The sequence below is a fragment of the Balaenoptera physalus genome, assembly GCF_965194825.1.
Source record: "Balaenoptera physalus genome assembly, chromosome: 4".
Lineage (NCBI taxonomy): Eukaryota > Metazoa > Chordata > Mammalia > Artiodactyla > Balaenopteridae > Balaenoptera > Balaenoptera physalus.
In genome coordinates this window covers 72190729-72207793 of record NC_138891.1, presented here as the reverse complement: position 1 = coordinate 72207793, position 17065 = coordinate 72190729, and the positions used below count along the sequence as shown (strand labels likewise).

Here is a 17065-nt window from a genome sequence, read left to right as displayed (position 1 = left end):
TCCCCCAGACAGTCACAGCATCTGTTTAAGGGCACACCCCTCTGGTTTTCCTTTCCCTGTTTCTGGCACTTGAAATTTTCCTTTTCTTTCTTATGAGCCCAGTTTTGCATTTGAAAGGTAATGCGTTACACATTCATTTTATGTTTCTACAAGAGAGTTTTTATGTGTTCTAATTTGCCATGTGTCCATAGGCAGGAATTTTAATTATTGTTTAGTATGTAGTATTTTCTATACTGTTAATGTCTGGTCTAGTTATTCAGAATCTAAGGTAATACTGTATTTTAGTCATGTATAATAATTTTCATGGAAGAAAATGTTTTTGAATGTCAGTCTATAGTGAAAATTAATACATGCATAAATGCAAACATTTTATTTCTACTTTTCAAAATAATAAAACCTGAAAAGGCCTGTTAGACTATTGTCTTCAGTCTTGGGATTTATGAATCTAATTCAGTGCATTTTCTATATAGTTTTCTTTTGCCAGAAGAAAAGGTTTGCAATGAGATGTTGGTAAAGTCTCAGTTTGTCGCTTGTATGGCTACTTGTCATTCACTTACAAAAATTGAAGGAGTGCTTTCTGGTGATCCACTTGATTTGAAGATGTTTGAAGCCATCGGATGGGTAAGTTCAGTGTTTTAAAGTACGATTAATTAACTTTAGGAAAATAGTAAAAATTAACTTGCAGAAGAATTGTTTCTTCACGTTGTTTTGACAATGGTCTATCTTGTACCATAAAAGGAACTATGTAATTTCTAAAGATTCATCACTGGAGAGATATTTATAATTGTCTAAAAAGTCTGTTTTAGTTAAATTGACTCATTCAAACGACCTTTAATAGAGGATGACCTGCTCAGGGCCCTGCTTCATGTTTACAAGAGAAAGCAGGTATCTATATCTTGAGGCAGTAGGTCTAAGTCAGTAAGAAGATCTCAGTGACACAGTTCGTTGGCCATAGGGCAGAAGTATAGAGTGGGCACGTGTCTTCAGTGTTCTTTTGTCCCCATCCGCATACTACTTCCTGTGTCCTTACTCTCACACGCGCGCACACACGCATGCGCAGAGGTTTCTGTCTGTTCACTTCTTTCTGTTTGTTTTGTCCTTGATTATTTTAATTTCTGAGTGCTCGCTTGTGTTCTCTGGTTTGTTTTCTCTGTTCTTCTTTTATAGATGTAATAATAGTTTGTTTTTAAAGTTCCTTTCTTGCTTCTGAATTTTTAATTTTCTCTGGGTCAGGTTTTCTTCCCCCGCTTCCTATATTAATCTTCTCCTTTATGCTTTTAGAAAAAATTGAGGTGTCATTGACATCTCCTTCATGCTTTAGGTTTTCGTTATACATCTTGATGGTACTTTTATATTTAAGAATGAAGGTCTGATTTGATAGTTCTGGGTAGCTGCAACAAGGTTTTCATCCTTGTTCATATGTATGTTGGTCTGTTTTCCTGAGATGTGTCTTCCCTGAATGGGAAGGCTGACTGGGGGAACCTGTTGTGTACTGAGGGTGGGGCCCCTTCAGCAGGCGTTCTTCAGTTTCAGGGGAGCAGAAGTAGTCTTTAGGTTGCTTTCCCTGCCCACTCCCCCAATGCTTGCACACGCAGTACTTTGGAATGCTGCCCCTCATATTAGCAGCCCTTCCTCCTCTCAGGTAGGTAGTTCGTATCTCTAGAGCATGACTCCTGGGTTTTTGGGGTTTTTTTTTTTGTTTCTTTTTGCTTTGCTCAGCTATTCTGACTGATAAGAAATGTTCCCACCTCTCCTGTATGTCCTTTTGTGTTTATTCTGGGCTACAATTTCCTTCATTGCTGTATCCATCAATACGTTTCGGTTCTCCTTGCTTTGCTTTCTGTTTACTTTTACAGGGTTATTTCTTTTTTTGTGTTTCGTTAGTATTTTGAAAGGGAGGGAGATGAAGGAAGAAGTGCTCTGTCATTTTCTGAAAGCCCACAATAAATACTCATTAAATTTAATTCCTTAAAGGAGACCCACTTCATTTATAAGGAGTAAAACAAAGTACAGCTGATTCATCTCTGATATTCTCTAAAGCTGTTCTCCAACTGAATAGATTTTCAGTAGATTTTTTGTTCTGTATGTGAATCTTTTAGAAAGTGGGCTAAATAAGTAAGTTTGTATAATAGCATGCTTTTTTGACTCTGAGGTACTTTGATGCTTGATCTTAACACAGAGTATCTATGGAACGTTTTTACATAACTGGGCACTACTATTATTTTATGTGATTAATACCATGTAAGATGCACCCCAATTTCAGAGGTGTTAAAATGTTTCTTAAGAACTGTGTAAAATTGGCTAATTGGACACAGCTCTCTTCCCCGTCATTTTCCCATTGATGATTCCTTCACTTATAGAGACAAATTAGTTTATTGTTTGTCATGTGCATGTATTTAATACAAGTTTTTGATTGAATTTTTCACCAGAAATATTTTAAAATTAAATTTCAAGGAGTTAGGATAGTAGTACTTTAATTAGACATATTCAAGCTGGGAAACTAAATTCACATCTTTGTTCCTCAGAGTGCTCTTGACCCAGTGCTTCTGCTAACCGTATCTGAGCGCCACATATTTTTGAATCCTCTTCTGTTAGCAGAAAGGAATCCCTGGATGATAGACTGACAATTTTTGGAACTGCAAGGACCTTCTGTATCTTGCAGAAGTAGCCTTTAAACCCAACTGGTTGTAGGAGCAAAATTAGAGAAGTTTTTCTCTATTTCTTTACTGACCTCTGCCTCCCCTCTCCCATGGGTTGCTAGGACTTTAACTAACTAGCTTTGTTTATATTTTGTTTTACTTTTTTTTTTTTTTTTTAACTTAACTGAAGATAGCCTAATGTTTCATTTTAAAATGGAACCAGTGAATTGAATTTATGAATTTCATGAATCAATACTTTGAATATTTTCCTTTCAGATTCTGGAAGAAGCAACTGAAGAGGAAACAGCACTTCATAATCGAATTATGCCCACTGTGGTTCGTCCTCCAAAACAGCTGCTTCCTGAATCTACACCTGCAGGAAACCAAGAAATGGTGCAGAATTGTTTTAAGCTAGATAATACTGTTGGTGCTCACATTTTGTCCTCATTTTAAAATATTGCTGGAAGATGAAGTCACATGTCCTTTTTCTAACTCTAATAGAGATATGAATATGTTTACTGCATTTATCAGAAACTACACCTGGTGTGTTGCAGGACTTCTGTGTAAAACATTGAGATTCAATTCTCAGTACTATTACTTTTTTTCCTATTTACTGAGTGGCTTAGTGCCTTGTGATTTAGATGCATGGTGGTTAAGCCTTTTAAATTGCATCGGTATTCCTGGGACTTAATAAAAAGAATATGTGAAAGGCTTTATTTTTAGGTTAATTTTTAAATATGTTCCTGTTAGTTTATGTTAGAACTTAATATGTTAATACTTCTAGGATAGCAGAGTGTTTTAAAATACTCAAGAATATACTTTTTTAAGGAATGGGAGGTGGTAAAGAAGCAATCTTAAAACCTGACTTTGAAATATTCAGAATTCCTTACTGTTTTCCAAATAATGTTTTGTGGATGTGTAGTTAAAATTTTTTTAGCTTGAGTGTGTTAATGGACTTAATTTATACTATTACTTTATTCTTTTCGTCTTTTTTTATTTTTAGGAGCTGTTTGAACTTCCAGTAAGTGAAGAATGTTTACTTGTTGCCTAAGTATATCTTTAAAAAAATTTTTTTTTTAAATTGAGTTATAGTAGATACACTTGTATATCTGTTTTAATTCTTAATAAATGGTTTGTGCATCTTTTGAAATTACATAGGCTATTTATGAGATAGGAATTGTTCGCCAGTTCCCATTTTCTTCTGCTTTGCAACGTATGAGTGTGGTTGCAAGGGTGCTAGGGGACAGGAAGATGGACGCTTACGTGAAAGGGGCGCCGGAGGTCATTGCCGGTCTTTGTAAACCCGAAACAGGTAAGGAAGCAGCTAGGCTTTGAGTCAGATTCTGGTATTTGTGTAAGCTTGTAGTCACAATTCTAATGATGACCTTTATTTTCTCCTCCTTAAAAGTTCCTGTTGATTTTGAAAAAGTTTTAGAAAATTACACCAAACAGGGCTTCCGTGTGATTGCTCTTGCACACAGAAAATTGGAGTCAAAACTGACATGGCATAAAGTGCAGAACATTAGCAGGTAAGGTTGATGAATGGTTTTTCTACAGTTTTTCCAATAAGGCATCATTTATGTTTATAAAAGTCTTGTACAATAATTTATATTCAATTACTATTTATTTATTAAATATTTATTGGATATATGCAAATATGTAACAGTTCAATGTTTGTTTTAGGCAATTGAGATAAAAGTACAACTCTCTGGAGCTACGTTTATTTTTTTAAAGCTACCTTACCTTTTAAAAATTTATTTATTTATTTATTTATTTATTGTCTGTGTTGGGTCTTCGTTGCTGCACGGGGGGCTTTCTCTAGTCGTGGTGAACGGGGGCTACTCTTCGTTGTGGTGTGTGGGCTTCTCATCGTGGTGGCTTCTCTTGTTGGGGAGCACGGGCTCTAGGCACACGTGCTCAGTAGTTGTGGCTCGTGGGCTCGAGAGCACAGGCTCAGTAGTTGTGCGAACGGGCTTAGTTGCTCCGCGGCATGTGGGATCTTCCCAGACCAGGGCTCGAACCCGTGTCCCCTGCATTGGCAGGCGGGTTCTTAACCACTGCGCTACCAGGGAAGTCCCTCTGGAACTACTTTTAGTTTATTTGTTAGATATTTATTGAGTGCCTGCTATGTGTCAGGCATGTTTTAGGAACATAATTATGTTTTTGGTAAACATAATTCTACAGAAGTTTATTTTTCCCCAGTGATCTACAGTTATTCCTTGGTATTTGTAGGGGATTGGCTCCAGGACCTGCCTCATGGATTCAACTTGTAGTACGATAGTATTTATTGAAAAAAATCTGTGTGTAAGTGGACCCACACAGTTCAAACTTGTGTTGTTCAAGGGTCACCTGTACTTGCTTTTGCCCAGTAGCTGAAACCAAGTATCATGAGTCACAATAACCACACCCCCCCACCCTCACCGGCAAAGGTCAGATGGCCATTACCAGCGTCACGTTTATTTCCAGTTATAGCTATGGGTTTCACATTCAAGGATTGTCACTTTTACTATAAATGATACAGACTGACCTTTTGAAGATAACACTTTTGTTTAGGAATATTTCATGGGGTACCTAGCATTTTGTAAGCAGAAAGAAATATTTATTGGCTATCCTGCTAATTCTGCCTATCAAGTAGACTTTTCTTCTCACATCCCCTCCCCGCTGCCATTGTCTCTAATTCAGGGACTCAGCTCTTTTCTCCAGTCTTTTCCTATATCTAATCTGTGTACCACACTATGTCTACAGAGAGCTCTTTAACATTCAAATCTAATACTAGTCTTCTACCTGGAATTCTTATAAATAACTCCCCATCATCTACCGGTGGAGTTCACAAGCAAGAATATGAATCAGGAAATAAACAACAGAACACATACTTAGTTAAAAAAAAAAAAAAAGTAAATGATTCAAACAGATAATTATCAGAAAAAGACATGCAAATGACCACTGAACACATGAAAGTGATAAGACACTTCATTCAGTTCTTGGGGAACTACAGAATTAAACCACAGCAAGACATGACTTCTTTCTTAAGGTTTACAGAATTGAAAAGATTGATGATATCAAGTGTTAGAGAAGGCTTGAGAAAATTTTAACAACGTACTGCTACTGCACTATTGTAAATTTGTAAAGAACATGCATAGTACCTATCAAAATCTCAACTTGCTTATACAATTTGACCCAGCAAGTGCAATTCTAGGAATCCAGCCTAAAGAAATATTTCTATGTGAGCATAAGGTTCAAATTTAAATAGTATAAATAACATGATATGATAGTGGTTAAATCCTGAAGTATTAATACTTCTGTTAATTATTCTAAGCACATTATGTGAAAAGGGTAGGACAGTGTTTATAGTACAATCCTGTTTTTCTGGATGAGAACTAAAGGAGTGGAGTGGATAGCCGAATAATAACTAAAAGGAAAAAAAACTTTAGGAATTCTACCTATTAAAACAGAATACTGGGGGAATTTGGTCTAAGCAGGGACGTTAAAAAAACAGCGGCAACCAAATGATCTGATGCATATGTGTGATTGGGAGCCACACGTGTAAAATATTACACCCTAATTCCTATGAAGGGAACATTAAGGTTGTCTTTCTCTACGGCTTTGCCTTTTACCACCTCTCCTCCCCCACCTTAAAGACTGAGAACTGAGTTGCCTATGGTTCTTGAGCCTGTCTTTAGGCATCCTTCTGTGCCTTGGACAGGCTGTTCCGTCTGCGCAGAATACCCTACCCTCCCTATCAGCCCTTCTCTCTCTCTACTTCCCTTCCTCATCTTTCAACCAAGATCTTCTCTGTGTTTCCATTCTACCTGTAGGAACAGGTTTTGGCATTTCTCTTACAACTTGAACCTGTATATCTTGAATTGAATATTGTACTATTCATTAACTAGAGGGCAAGATTTCCATGACCTATATCATTCCTAGGAGAGTTAGGAAACCAGCTGCAGCCAGAAACTAGAACCTCACAGGAAAACGGTTACAGAGCTTTGACCCAGTAGTTTCACATTGGTACAGCTTTGTGCTTTGAAATGCATTTTCAGGTTTCAAGGCTTATTTCTCCTGTTACCACCAGCAGTATAATTCGTATTAAGTTTTCTAACTATTCTTTAATATCTTTACCACCCATTGTATAATTATATAATTTCAAAGATGTTTAGATTTTGTCGCTGTTTACTTAAGCACCCTTATTTTGAATTTTGTGTAGAAAAACCACTTGGTTATTGCAAGTCTGAAATTTTGGTCCCTAACTTCAAACCCCATTTTCACCATTGAAAAGAATATTTCTGTGATATAATTTTGATAGCTTTAGATTTTTTTAAGAATGCAGCTGTCACTGAACAGACTTCATCTCCATTGTAGTGGTGAAGCACATATTATTTTTGCATGATCCCTTTGCTTGCATGTCTGTTTCCCCACAAAAGGGTCTTGAGAGTAGAGATCATGCCTTTTCATCTTTGACCTCCCAGTGATGAGTGTAGTACTTGGTGCACAGTAGATAATCAACTATTTGAAGGAATAGCATTTTGATAACTATTGAATATTAATATTCTAAAAGACCCATCTCTGGATCCTGAGTAGATCTCATTGTTGGACTGCTAACAGTTTTTGTATCATGCTTCCAGCATCAAGAATTTGATCAAGAGTTTTATAAAATTCCTCAAAGACTTGATAATGAATCCAGTATAACTATTGAATGTGCCTGTGTACAGTTTTTCCTTTTCTCTTAACATTTAAATTAGAGTATGTTCGATGGGGGACGGTAAAAAATAGATATATTTTATGGTCATTCATTTTGTAGGTAGGATACAAGATGAATATTCCTTAGTACTAGAAGTATTTAGTGTCTTAGACAAAGATATACATTTCCTAAGGATCTTTATATACCCATGTTTCAAAGGTAAAATTTAATTTCAAAATATATTTCTTGGGAATCGTTTTTTCAGATTTAAGTTCGTTGAGATCGAACTCATAAACTTATACATTTATGGTTTATTCAGCATATAAAATGTTTTAATTTATAATTTATGGCTATTTTAAATTGCCTTATCAACATAAAATGAACAAATACCTGTTCTCATGACTAAATCATTATGTTAAAATTTCTTTTTCTGCAGAGATGCCATTGAGAACAACATGGATTTTATGGGATTAATTATAATGCAGAACAAATTAAAGCGAGAAACCCCTGCAGTACTTGAAGATTTGCATAAAGCCAGCATTCGCACTGTCATGGTCACAGGTTAGACTTTATAAAAGGACACAGAAAAAAATCGGGTGTGACTCTTAAAGTTCAGGTTGTCTAATATTGAGGAATGATCAGTTAGTTATAAAAGCATACTTATTACTGTTGATATATAGCTCCATCGAATACCGCACTATTATCCTATAACTCAGGTAATTAAATTTATTATATAGTTGCTCCATCTTACATTGCCCTATTTCAGCTCTGAATACTTTTCCAAGATAGAGGACAACTTTACAATACACTTTGGAGGTCTAGCAAATCTGTTTATAATAAGTATAATACACTAGTGAAAGGCACACTGTAAATATTTAACTGTGCTCTTTTTTGTTATCTCTCTTTAATCATATATTTCTTATAGCAGTTGTTTTACTCTGCCTTGTGTTAGTTATTTGTAGATTTGTTTTCTCTATTAGAATATAAGATTCTTGAGGGTTAAGAATATGATTTACTTATTTTGAGATTGTCTATAATTTTTAGAACTGTGCCACATATATGGAAAATGATTAATAGATATTTGTTATATTTTTATATATAAGAGAGTACATTTATCATTGTGTGTAACAGTGAAAAGAGCCAGTTTTTGGTTTCTTTCTTGACTGCTACATCTAAATGATTCTCCTGGTATTTATCATACTGTTATGATCAACAGTTTATCATACTGTGGATAATATTAGATAATTCCTTTCTTAGTTGTATGAAATTGTGGCAGCTCTTAAAGTGTTTTTTTCTTAGCATATAATCAGATTTAAGATATTCACTTTATGGCATTTACATGTTCAGTAAGACATATGGAAGAGGCTTGTGTACATTTTTATGTTTTAGACTCTGAGATCCATCTAATACCATACTTATTACCAGATAGCTCAAGTAACCAAATTTATTAGCATCCCAGCAGTTCTTGGTTCTCATGATCCTGCTTCAGAGCACTTTGTCTGTATCACTGGCCCTTGTTTTCCTGCCATGACAGAATATGGCGTTGTGTCCCAAGAGGATCTGTCAGGTCATAGGAAGACACGCTTGGAAATAGTGTGTGGGAATTGAGGGAAGAGACAATAGTGCCCTTCTGTTCTGGTAGCAGTGGGCTCCCCAGACCTTTGCCTGTTTTCCTGTACATCTGCATTTTCCTCTCTTGATCTTGTCTTTACAGTGTCTTTAGTTTTTTCCTTTTGTGACTGAGAAGTTGTCTGTCTTGCTTCTCTTTATATCTTGTAAAGATTGTATTCTTGTTACTTTGCTTATCTTTTTGTTTTGTGTAATGTTGCTTTTGTAACTCACTTTTTTCTGTGATGCTACTCTCATATTCTTGTACAGATTACCAGTCACTCCCAGGTTATTTCAACAATATTTATTGAGCACTGTGCCAGGCATTGAATGGGTACCACTAGTCCATGACTCAAAAAGATTGAGACTGTATTTGGCTTTAAAAATTGTGGGTGAGAATGTTCTGAATATTTAGTATCTATGTGCTTTTGAATTATTTGAGGCTTCTTTTGATATATATATATCCTGATTTTATTATTTTTAAACTCCAAGAGTAAGGACCATACATTAACTTCATTTTGCCCAGCCCAGTAATGGGGACTGTAGTAGATTCTCAGTAAGTACTTGTTGTTTAATGCATTCATGTTTCTGTTGTAATGTTAATGTATTTTCAATATTTTGAAAATTAGGTGACAACATGTTGACTGCTGTCTCAGTGGCCAGAGACTGTGGAATGATACTACCTCAGGATAAAGTTATTATTGCTGAAGCATTACCTCCAAAGGATGGGAAAGTTGCCAAGATAAATTGGCATTATGCAGACACCCTAACACAGAGTAGTGATTCATCAGCAATTGACTCGGAGGTAATGTCAAGTAGAATTTTCTTTTACAAAACTTGCTTGTTTTAATTTATTCTGAAAAAATCTGCGTTAAAAACACAACAAAAACTCAACAAAAACAGAAGCCTGGGCCATCTCCTCAGAGACTCTGATTCATTAGAACTGGGGCAGATGCAGGTCTCTCAGTGTTTAAATTTTGATATTTAGCCAAAGTTGAGAAGCACAGTTTTAAAGTATAAGAATCCCAAATATTTATCCTATTTTAAAAGTAGTGGTAAATGATGCAAGTGGTCCATAATATTTAGCTCATGGATCATTTCAAACCGAAGCTGATAATTTAGCCTTCCTTAAGTTTTATTTTTTAAATAAACAATATAGATAGATTACCTTAAAACTGAATTTTCTTTTACTTTCAATAAATGTTAAACATTCAGTTGTCTTGTGTAAAACATCAAATGAAAGAATTTAGTTTTGGATCAAATATATTTAAAATAGGATTGTGTTACTTGGTTTGGCTAAATAGTGTTCTGAACGTCTTATACACAGGCTATTCCAATTAAATTGGTCCATGATAACTTAGAGGATCTTCAGGTGACTCGTTATCACTTTGCAATGAATGGAAAATCATTTTCGGTGATACTGGAACATTTTCAAGACCTTGTTCCTAAGGTTAGTGATTTGGGTTATGTATGTGTTCACACGAATACACTGTGAACAGTATTTTAAAGAAATTTATATTTTTTCCAGTTGATGCTACATGGCACTGTGTTTGCTCGTATGGCACCCGATCAGAAGACACAGTTAGTAGAAGCATTGCAAAATGTAGAGTAAGTATTGGTGGATTTTGTTTTTGTTTTTGTTTTTTTTGAGGCCCTGCTGCGGGGCATGCGGGATCTTAGTTCGCTGACCAGGGATCGAACCCGTGCCCCCTGCAGTGGAAGCACAGTGTCCTAACCACTGGATCGCCAGGGAATTCCCTGTTTTTGTTTTTTAATTTTTTATGAATTGTAGTTCTGTTTTCAAAACCAGAAAAGTAACTAATATTTCATGTATATAAACTTGTCACCTGTAAGATAGGTAAGTGCCTCTTTAAAAGAGGCTCATCTGCTTATTTATTTAGGTAAAGTACAGTATCCAGCATTCCTTTTCTAGGTGATATCCATGAGGTAGAGTTCATTCACTCTTGAATGATAGAAGTGATGTCATACTTTTAGTAACTAATTATGTTTCAAGTTTTTAAGGGAGAAATCTTTACTGATAGCCTTAAAAGTAAGTGTACTAAAGACTAGGCAGGCCCAATCTTTGCTGTAAAGATTAGGAAACTGAGATGCCAAAATGATAAACTGATGGTTGCCCATCTTGTGACAGTACTGGAGCAGTGACCCCGGTCATTTGACTTTCAGGCTGGTGCTGTTCGCAAAGCAGCATGCCTGTGGTCGTTGTAATGAAAAGATTCATTAGTCCCACTGGGGGAATCTGGGTCTGTCAGCTCTTCAAAATACTGTGCTGGAGGAAATCTTAAGTTAAAAGTTGTATGTTTTTAGAAGTTAATCAAAATCTTAACATAATTTTTGTTTCTTAGTTACTTTGTTGGGATGTGCGGTGATGGTGCAAATGATTGTGGTGTAAGTATAGATTTTGTGATTTGTAGTTCTTTCTGTGGCCTAAATCACATGCACAAAACGCAAGTAATTTTATTCTTCAAACCATTAGGCTCTGAAGAGGGCACATGGAGGCATTTCCTTATCAGAGCTCGAGGCTTCGGTGGCATCTCCCTTTACCTCCAAAACTCCTAGTATTTCCTGTGTGCCAAACCTTATCAGGTAGTATACATTGAAAAACTTCCCATTATCTTTTTGTAGCTTGCTCTAAGAATATAGAAAAAAAAAAAAGTCATAGAAAGTAATTTGAATTTGTTTTAATGGTATGTTAGTGTATTTGATCTATAACTCTTTAGCAACAGATTGATTGCTACTCCTCATTTCTTCCAGTTCTGCTTTGGCTAAGTTCTTTTGGTAGAAAAGTGCTTTGTTGTAACGGTTGAATGTTGATGTTCATCTGTCAAGATATAATTGTGGTTTTGGAGGAGGCATTTAGAATACTTCTGTTCACATGCCAACAATTGTTTTCACAGGGAAGGCCGTGCTGCTTTAATGACTTCCTTCTGTGTGTTTAAATTTATGGCTTTGTACAGCATTATACAGTACTTCAGTGTTACTCTGCTGTATTCTGTGAGTACTGACATTGCTAACAGAGATGGTATTTAGTGTTAAGACGTTTAAATTAAGATATTGAGCATATATGTTTCAGTTTGAATGCATCCGTTAATTGTGGAACTTAAATAACTAGCATCTGTAAATATTCCTTTAGTTTACTGTATTTCGAGTAGCAAATTGAAAATCTCATTAATCTGGAATAGCATTTTCCTTAAGGCCAACAACTGTGGATTCAGCCTTGTGAATGAAAGATGATTGTATTCTTTTTTTGCCTTTAGGGCAGATTGGACATCTTTTTAAGAACTCTTCAAAATGTCAAGCTGTGACATACTTTAGAATTGCAGTTAACTTTGCTATACATTTATAAGGAAAGGCCAGAATGAGAAAAGATGTTTCAGCTGTAGTTTTAGGACTTTTAGGACTTGTATAAACAAGTGATATCCCTAGGTACTCCATAGATTTTGTAGTTGAAGTGATCTCACTTTAGATTTTTCTCTAAATGAACATTGGTGAGATCCCAAGGAGTCTCTGTGAAACTATCCCCTTTTACCATTTGTGGAAAGTATCAGGAGAGGTGGTGTTAGATATTAAGGAAGCTTCAGGATACTAATTTTCAAGAATGTTCAAATTTTGTGAGTAGAATTTTGTGTTTTCTTTTTGCCAAAAAACTTTTAAAGGTTTTTATTGAATGAATTTTTTGGAGCTACTTTTTATACTAATATATTAAATTGAATTTTGCAAATATGTTATATTTCACTAATTTAAAGGCAAATCTGTTCAATTTTTAAGCATGTCCAAGTGTCATTTTGAAGTTGTCATTTAAAACCAGGGAGGAAAAATCTAATAAAACCAGGGGGAAATGGTATAAAAGTGGTGCTGTAAAAATAGTTCCTGAACGCTAACTATTTTTAAAAAATCCCTTCTCTAGATCTTAAGTAACCTAGGAGACTTCCAGTTTCTCTTCATTGATCTGGCAATCATTTTGGTAGTGGTATTTACAAGTGAGTATTTTGCTTTGTTATTGTTTTTAAAGCATATGAAATTCTGATGTGGCTTATTAAACTTTGGTAAATTTACATGAACATTTGTAACACAGTGCATATCTCTCCATTTTCCCTGTAAGTATGTTCTTTTATTAGTGGTTGTTTATATTTTGCCCCATTTGTTTTATTCTTTCTCCATTTTTTTCTGAAATATTTGAGAATATGTTTATGTTATCATGACCCTTTGCCTCTGAATGTTTTAGTATATATTGCCCTAAACAAAGTCATTTTCTTATACAGCTAAACACAGTTATAATGATCAAGAAATTTAACACATACAATTTTACCTAATCCATACCCATATTCAGGTTTCGTTATGTGTTCCAATAAGGTCCCTTCTGCCTATTTCCCCCCCCTAGTCCTCTAGCCCAGGATCTAGTCTAGGCTCATAAATTTCATTTAGTTATCATATCTCTTTTGTCATCTTTAATCCAGAATAGTATGTCAGCCTTTTGGGGGGGCTTCTTGACATTGACATTTATGAAAGAAGATAATCCAGTTATCTGAGTTTGTCTGATGTATTCTCATTAGACTCAGGCTATGCATTCTTGGCAGGAATACCAAAGAAGGGATGCTGTGTCCTCCTGAGTACATCATATAAGGAGACAAGATGTTGATTTGTTTCAGTATTGGTGATGTTAACATCAGAATAAATAATAATTGTAATGAGATATGATCTATTTAATCAAATGAAAATTCATAAGTCCATACTGGAAATAAATAAGTGATTGGGAGAGAAGGGAAAGCTCTTCCTTACAGTAAAATGCTAACTAATAATACAGAAGGAATGATTGGCTTATACTATGGAAAGACCCTTGTCTTACTGACATCTTAGGCCGGCTACATCTTCGCTGTGGGGGACTACTGTGTATGTCATAGGATGCTTACCAGTATCTCTGGCCTCTACCCACTGGATGCCGGTAACACTCCCCCATTTGTGACACCCAAAAATATCTCCAGACATAGCCAGATGTTCTCTGGGGGCCAAAATCACCTTGGTTGAGAACCACTGAGTTTGACAGTCTTTAGTGGACGCTACAACTAGTGAATGAAAGTTGATAAGGAACAGGATTTTTACAGTGTCTTAGTATCTTTCTACAAATTACTTATTAATTACAAAGAGAAAAATAGAAACACTACAGTGGAGAAACTTGGTGGACCACCTTAATAAGCGATCAGAGCCTTTTTTTGTATGTTACTGTTATGTTTATATAGCTTCAAACCTTTGTTAATATCTTCTTAAGAGGAGGAAATATGTATTATTTTAACTGTAGCTTTGCAATTAAAGATTCAGAAATAAACATACAAGGGTGGTGATGATATATGCTAATATTTACTATTCTTTTTACTTGTACTAGTGTTTCCTTTGAACTTCAATAGACTAATGTAAAAAGTGCTCCTGAGCCATTTTTGAAAAAGCCTAAATTGTTTACTTTTACAGATTATTTAGATATGTATAGCATCTGGCTTGTTTTTTGGACATTTTTCATGCTAAATATTTGTTAGAGAAAAACTGTTTTTTTTTTTTTCCTAAATGTTCCTAAATGAATCTGACAGATGAATTTAGATATAAACCTTTCTCCTCTTTCTTCTCAACGTAGTGAGTTTAAATCCTGCCTGGAAGGAACTTGTGGCACAAAGACCACCTTCAGGTCTTATATCTGGGGCCCTTCTCTTCTCCGTCTTGTCTCAGATTATCATCTGCATTGGATTTCAATCTTTGGGGTTTTTTTGGGTCAAGCAGCAGACGTGGTATAAGGAGTCGCGTCCACATTCAGAGTAAGTTGGTCAATCCATTAAAAAGTATGTGTAAAATGTATGTAATATATACGCATGCAAAAATAAGTTTAAAATGTATGTAAATATTGCATGCAGCTTGACTAAGCACTTAAATAATTTGGCCTGTATTTGACTTTATCTGTAGGAGGGTGGTTAGGCCAGGTCCTAATAATCACTACCAAGATGGGGACATTGGACCAGTTTCTTAATTTGCAGCTGAGCCTTGCTTTCCTTATCTGTAAAATAAGAAAGTTGAAATTAATCACTAGGGTCTCTTCTAAACCCAGAATGTTTGTGTTCCTAACTTCTCTAACCCCAGTTTGGGAAATGACATTTAAAACCTAAAAAAATTTAAGTAAAAGTATTAAGTGGGTCTTTTATTTGTTTATGGGCAGAGTGTTTTCCAGTTCACAAATTATGATAGCATTATTTTAATTAATTACACATAGGTAAACACAAGGTCTGTTTACCTTTACTATGCTAATATTACTCCCCAAATTTAAAGAATGGGGAAAGGGTTAAGTAAGAGAGACTTATTAATTAATGAAGTTTCTTACTTCTAATTTTTTAATTGATTGGAATGTGACTAGAAAGAAAAACTGGTTTCCTTTGGGAAACATATTGTGTTTACTAATATAAAATCTTTTGTGTGTGTTTTAGTACACAGGAAGCTTTTAATACAACAGGAAGCCTATATGGGAATTCGTCACATTTGTACAATGAAACCAATCCTGATAGACATAATATAGAAAATTATGAAAATACCACAGTGTTTTTTATCTCCAGTTTTCAGTACCTCATAGTGGCAATTGCCTTTTCAAAAGGAAAACCCTTCAGGCAACCTTGCTACAAGAATTGTAAGTTTGGCATTTATTGTGATTCCCATCCTGCTTCCCTTCTTTAAAAGTAATGCAAGAGTAGAGTTAAAACTGTCCTTTCAAAGTAAAATAGATCTTCACAAATAGAATGAACCTAGTGATTTAGATGTTTACTGTCTTGTTTTATTCTCATGGTAGCTGCCACCCTAAGTTTAAAATTAAAGCCAGCAGCTCTAAACATTCCTGGTTTTCACATCCTATTACTTCTGGCTCCAACTTTTATTTTTACAGCCCATTGCAAAGAGAGTTAGAATTAGAAGCAGGAACAGAGGTTCCTCAGTTGGAACAGTGGGTATTATACTTTCCTTCTGGGTGGTCTGCATAGCACCAGCTGTCTTTTCTCATTTTTGACACTGTTCCAGCCAGTATTCACCTGGAATTCTTCATTTCTGTCACCTTTGCATCCACCTCAGAAGGGGCCAGTAGGATGGAGGCTTGTGCCTATGTAAGCTTGTCTGCCTGTGGCAATAGGAGATAGCATTTTGTTTGATCACAGTTAGGGTTTTGGGGGAAAAAACTTATTCACTATATGTAAATTGCTGGTTTTAAAAAATTGAGGCTGTACTAATTAATATATGGAATAACTTAAAATTTTTTTTCACATAAAACTGTAGACTTTTGCAGTATCTTGGGATGAGTAGTAGTTACTCTTGTGCTGTAAAGAAATGCCAGTGTTCTAGTTGGCAGAATGTCAGGCCACAGGTTTTGGTGTGATACAGGGGTGATAACGCCTCACATCTCTATCTCATGTTAGAGTTAACAAAGCATATTCACATATGTTTTCTTATTTAGTCTTTACTTCTACCCTCTGGTTTGTAGGGAAGGTGTTATTACTTTATATTTTGGACAGGTAAGACTGTTTAAAAATATAAGTGCTGATAATAATTGAAATCTGTTTTTTCTTTTTTTAAAAAAAGAACTGATATTTCTTATCTAATAAATGGAGGCTGTATTACTGAGAATCATATTAAAACCATGGGGGACAAAAAGCCTTGCATAGAAGGTTTATCACTGTACTTTTAAGAGAACTTCATAACTTAAGTTACCTTATTATAAGGTGAACTTAAAACATGTATATCAACCTTAATTATTATTTTTAGTTCAATATTTTTAAATTTTAAGGAAATATTGAGCATGCCCAGGGGTAGCTAAAACATCTATCAAAGAACAAAACTTTCTTTACATGAAGAAAACTGGTGTTCAGACTGGTTGATAATAAGTAGCTGCACCAGGAAAGTTAATTTAGAGGTCTAAGTAAATCCACCCTATCCATACTTCTCCAGTTAAGAAAAAGAGACAGACTATTAGTTGCCTATTTTTTAAACACATCTTTTATATTATTTTGGAAAACTTCCAAAAAAATTAAAGGCTCATATATTTTGATTTCCTATTTAATTTCAAATTGATTTAAATAGACTCAATTGTTGATGGCTGGACTGTTTT

General features: G+C 35.1%; 1 protein-coding gene across 11 annotated transcripts in view; it reads left to right on the top strand.

The window, feature by feature from the left end:
- The window catches only part of ATP13A3 (ATPase 13A3), an 80182-nt gene that overhangs the window by 42149 nt on the left and 20968 nt on the right, over positions 1 to 17065 (top strand). For 8 of the 11 annotated variants that reach the window (XM_082461010.1, XM_082461007.1, XM_082461009.1 and 5 more), the window contains 15 exons: positions 471 to 621; positions 2916 to 3032; positions 3643 to 3660; positions 3798 to 3951; positions 4048 to 4168; positions 7754 to 7878; positions 9555 to 9730; positions 10253 to 10375; positions 10454 to 10533; positions 11289 to 11331; positions 11420 to 11529; positions 11841 to 11937; positions 12851 to 12923; positions 14567 to 14744; positions 15405 to 15601. In XM_082461010.1, coding sequence (XP_082317136.1) covers positions 471 to 621; positions 2916 to 3032; positions 3643 to 3660; positions 3798 to 3951; positions 4048 to 4168; positions 7754 to 7878; positions 9555 to 9730; positions 10253 to 10375; positions 10454 to 10533; positions 11289 to 11331; positions 11420 to 11529; positions 11841 to 11937; positions 12851 to 12923; positions 14567 to 14744; positions 15405 to 15601 — 1763 coding nt within the window. The remainder of the gene's footprint in view (positions 1 to 470; positions 622 to 2915; positions 3033 to 3642; positions 3661 to 3797; positions 3952 to 4047; positions 4169 to 7753; positions 7879 to 9554; positions 9731 to 10252; positions 10376 to 10453; positions 10534 to 11288; positions 11332 to 11419; positions 11530 to 11840; positions 11938 to 12850; positions 12924 to 14566; positions 14745 to 15404; positions 15602 to 17065) is intronic. The other 3 variants (XR_014263392.1, XR_014263393.1, XM_082461005.1) reach the window with 1 other exon arrangement.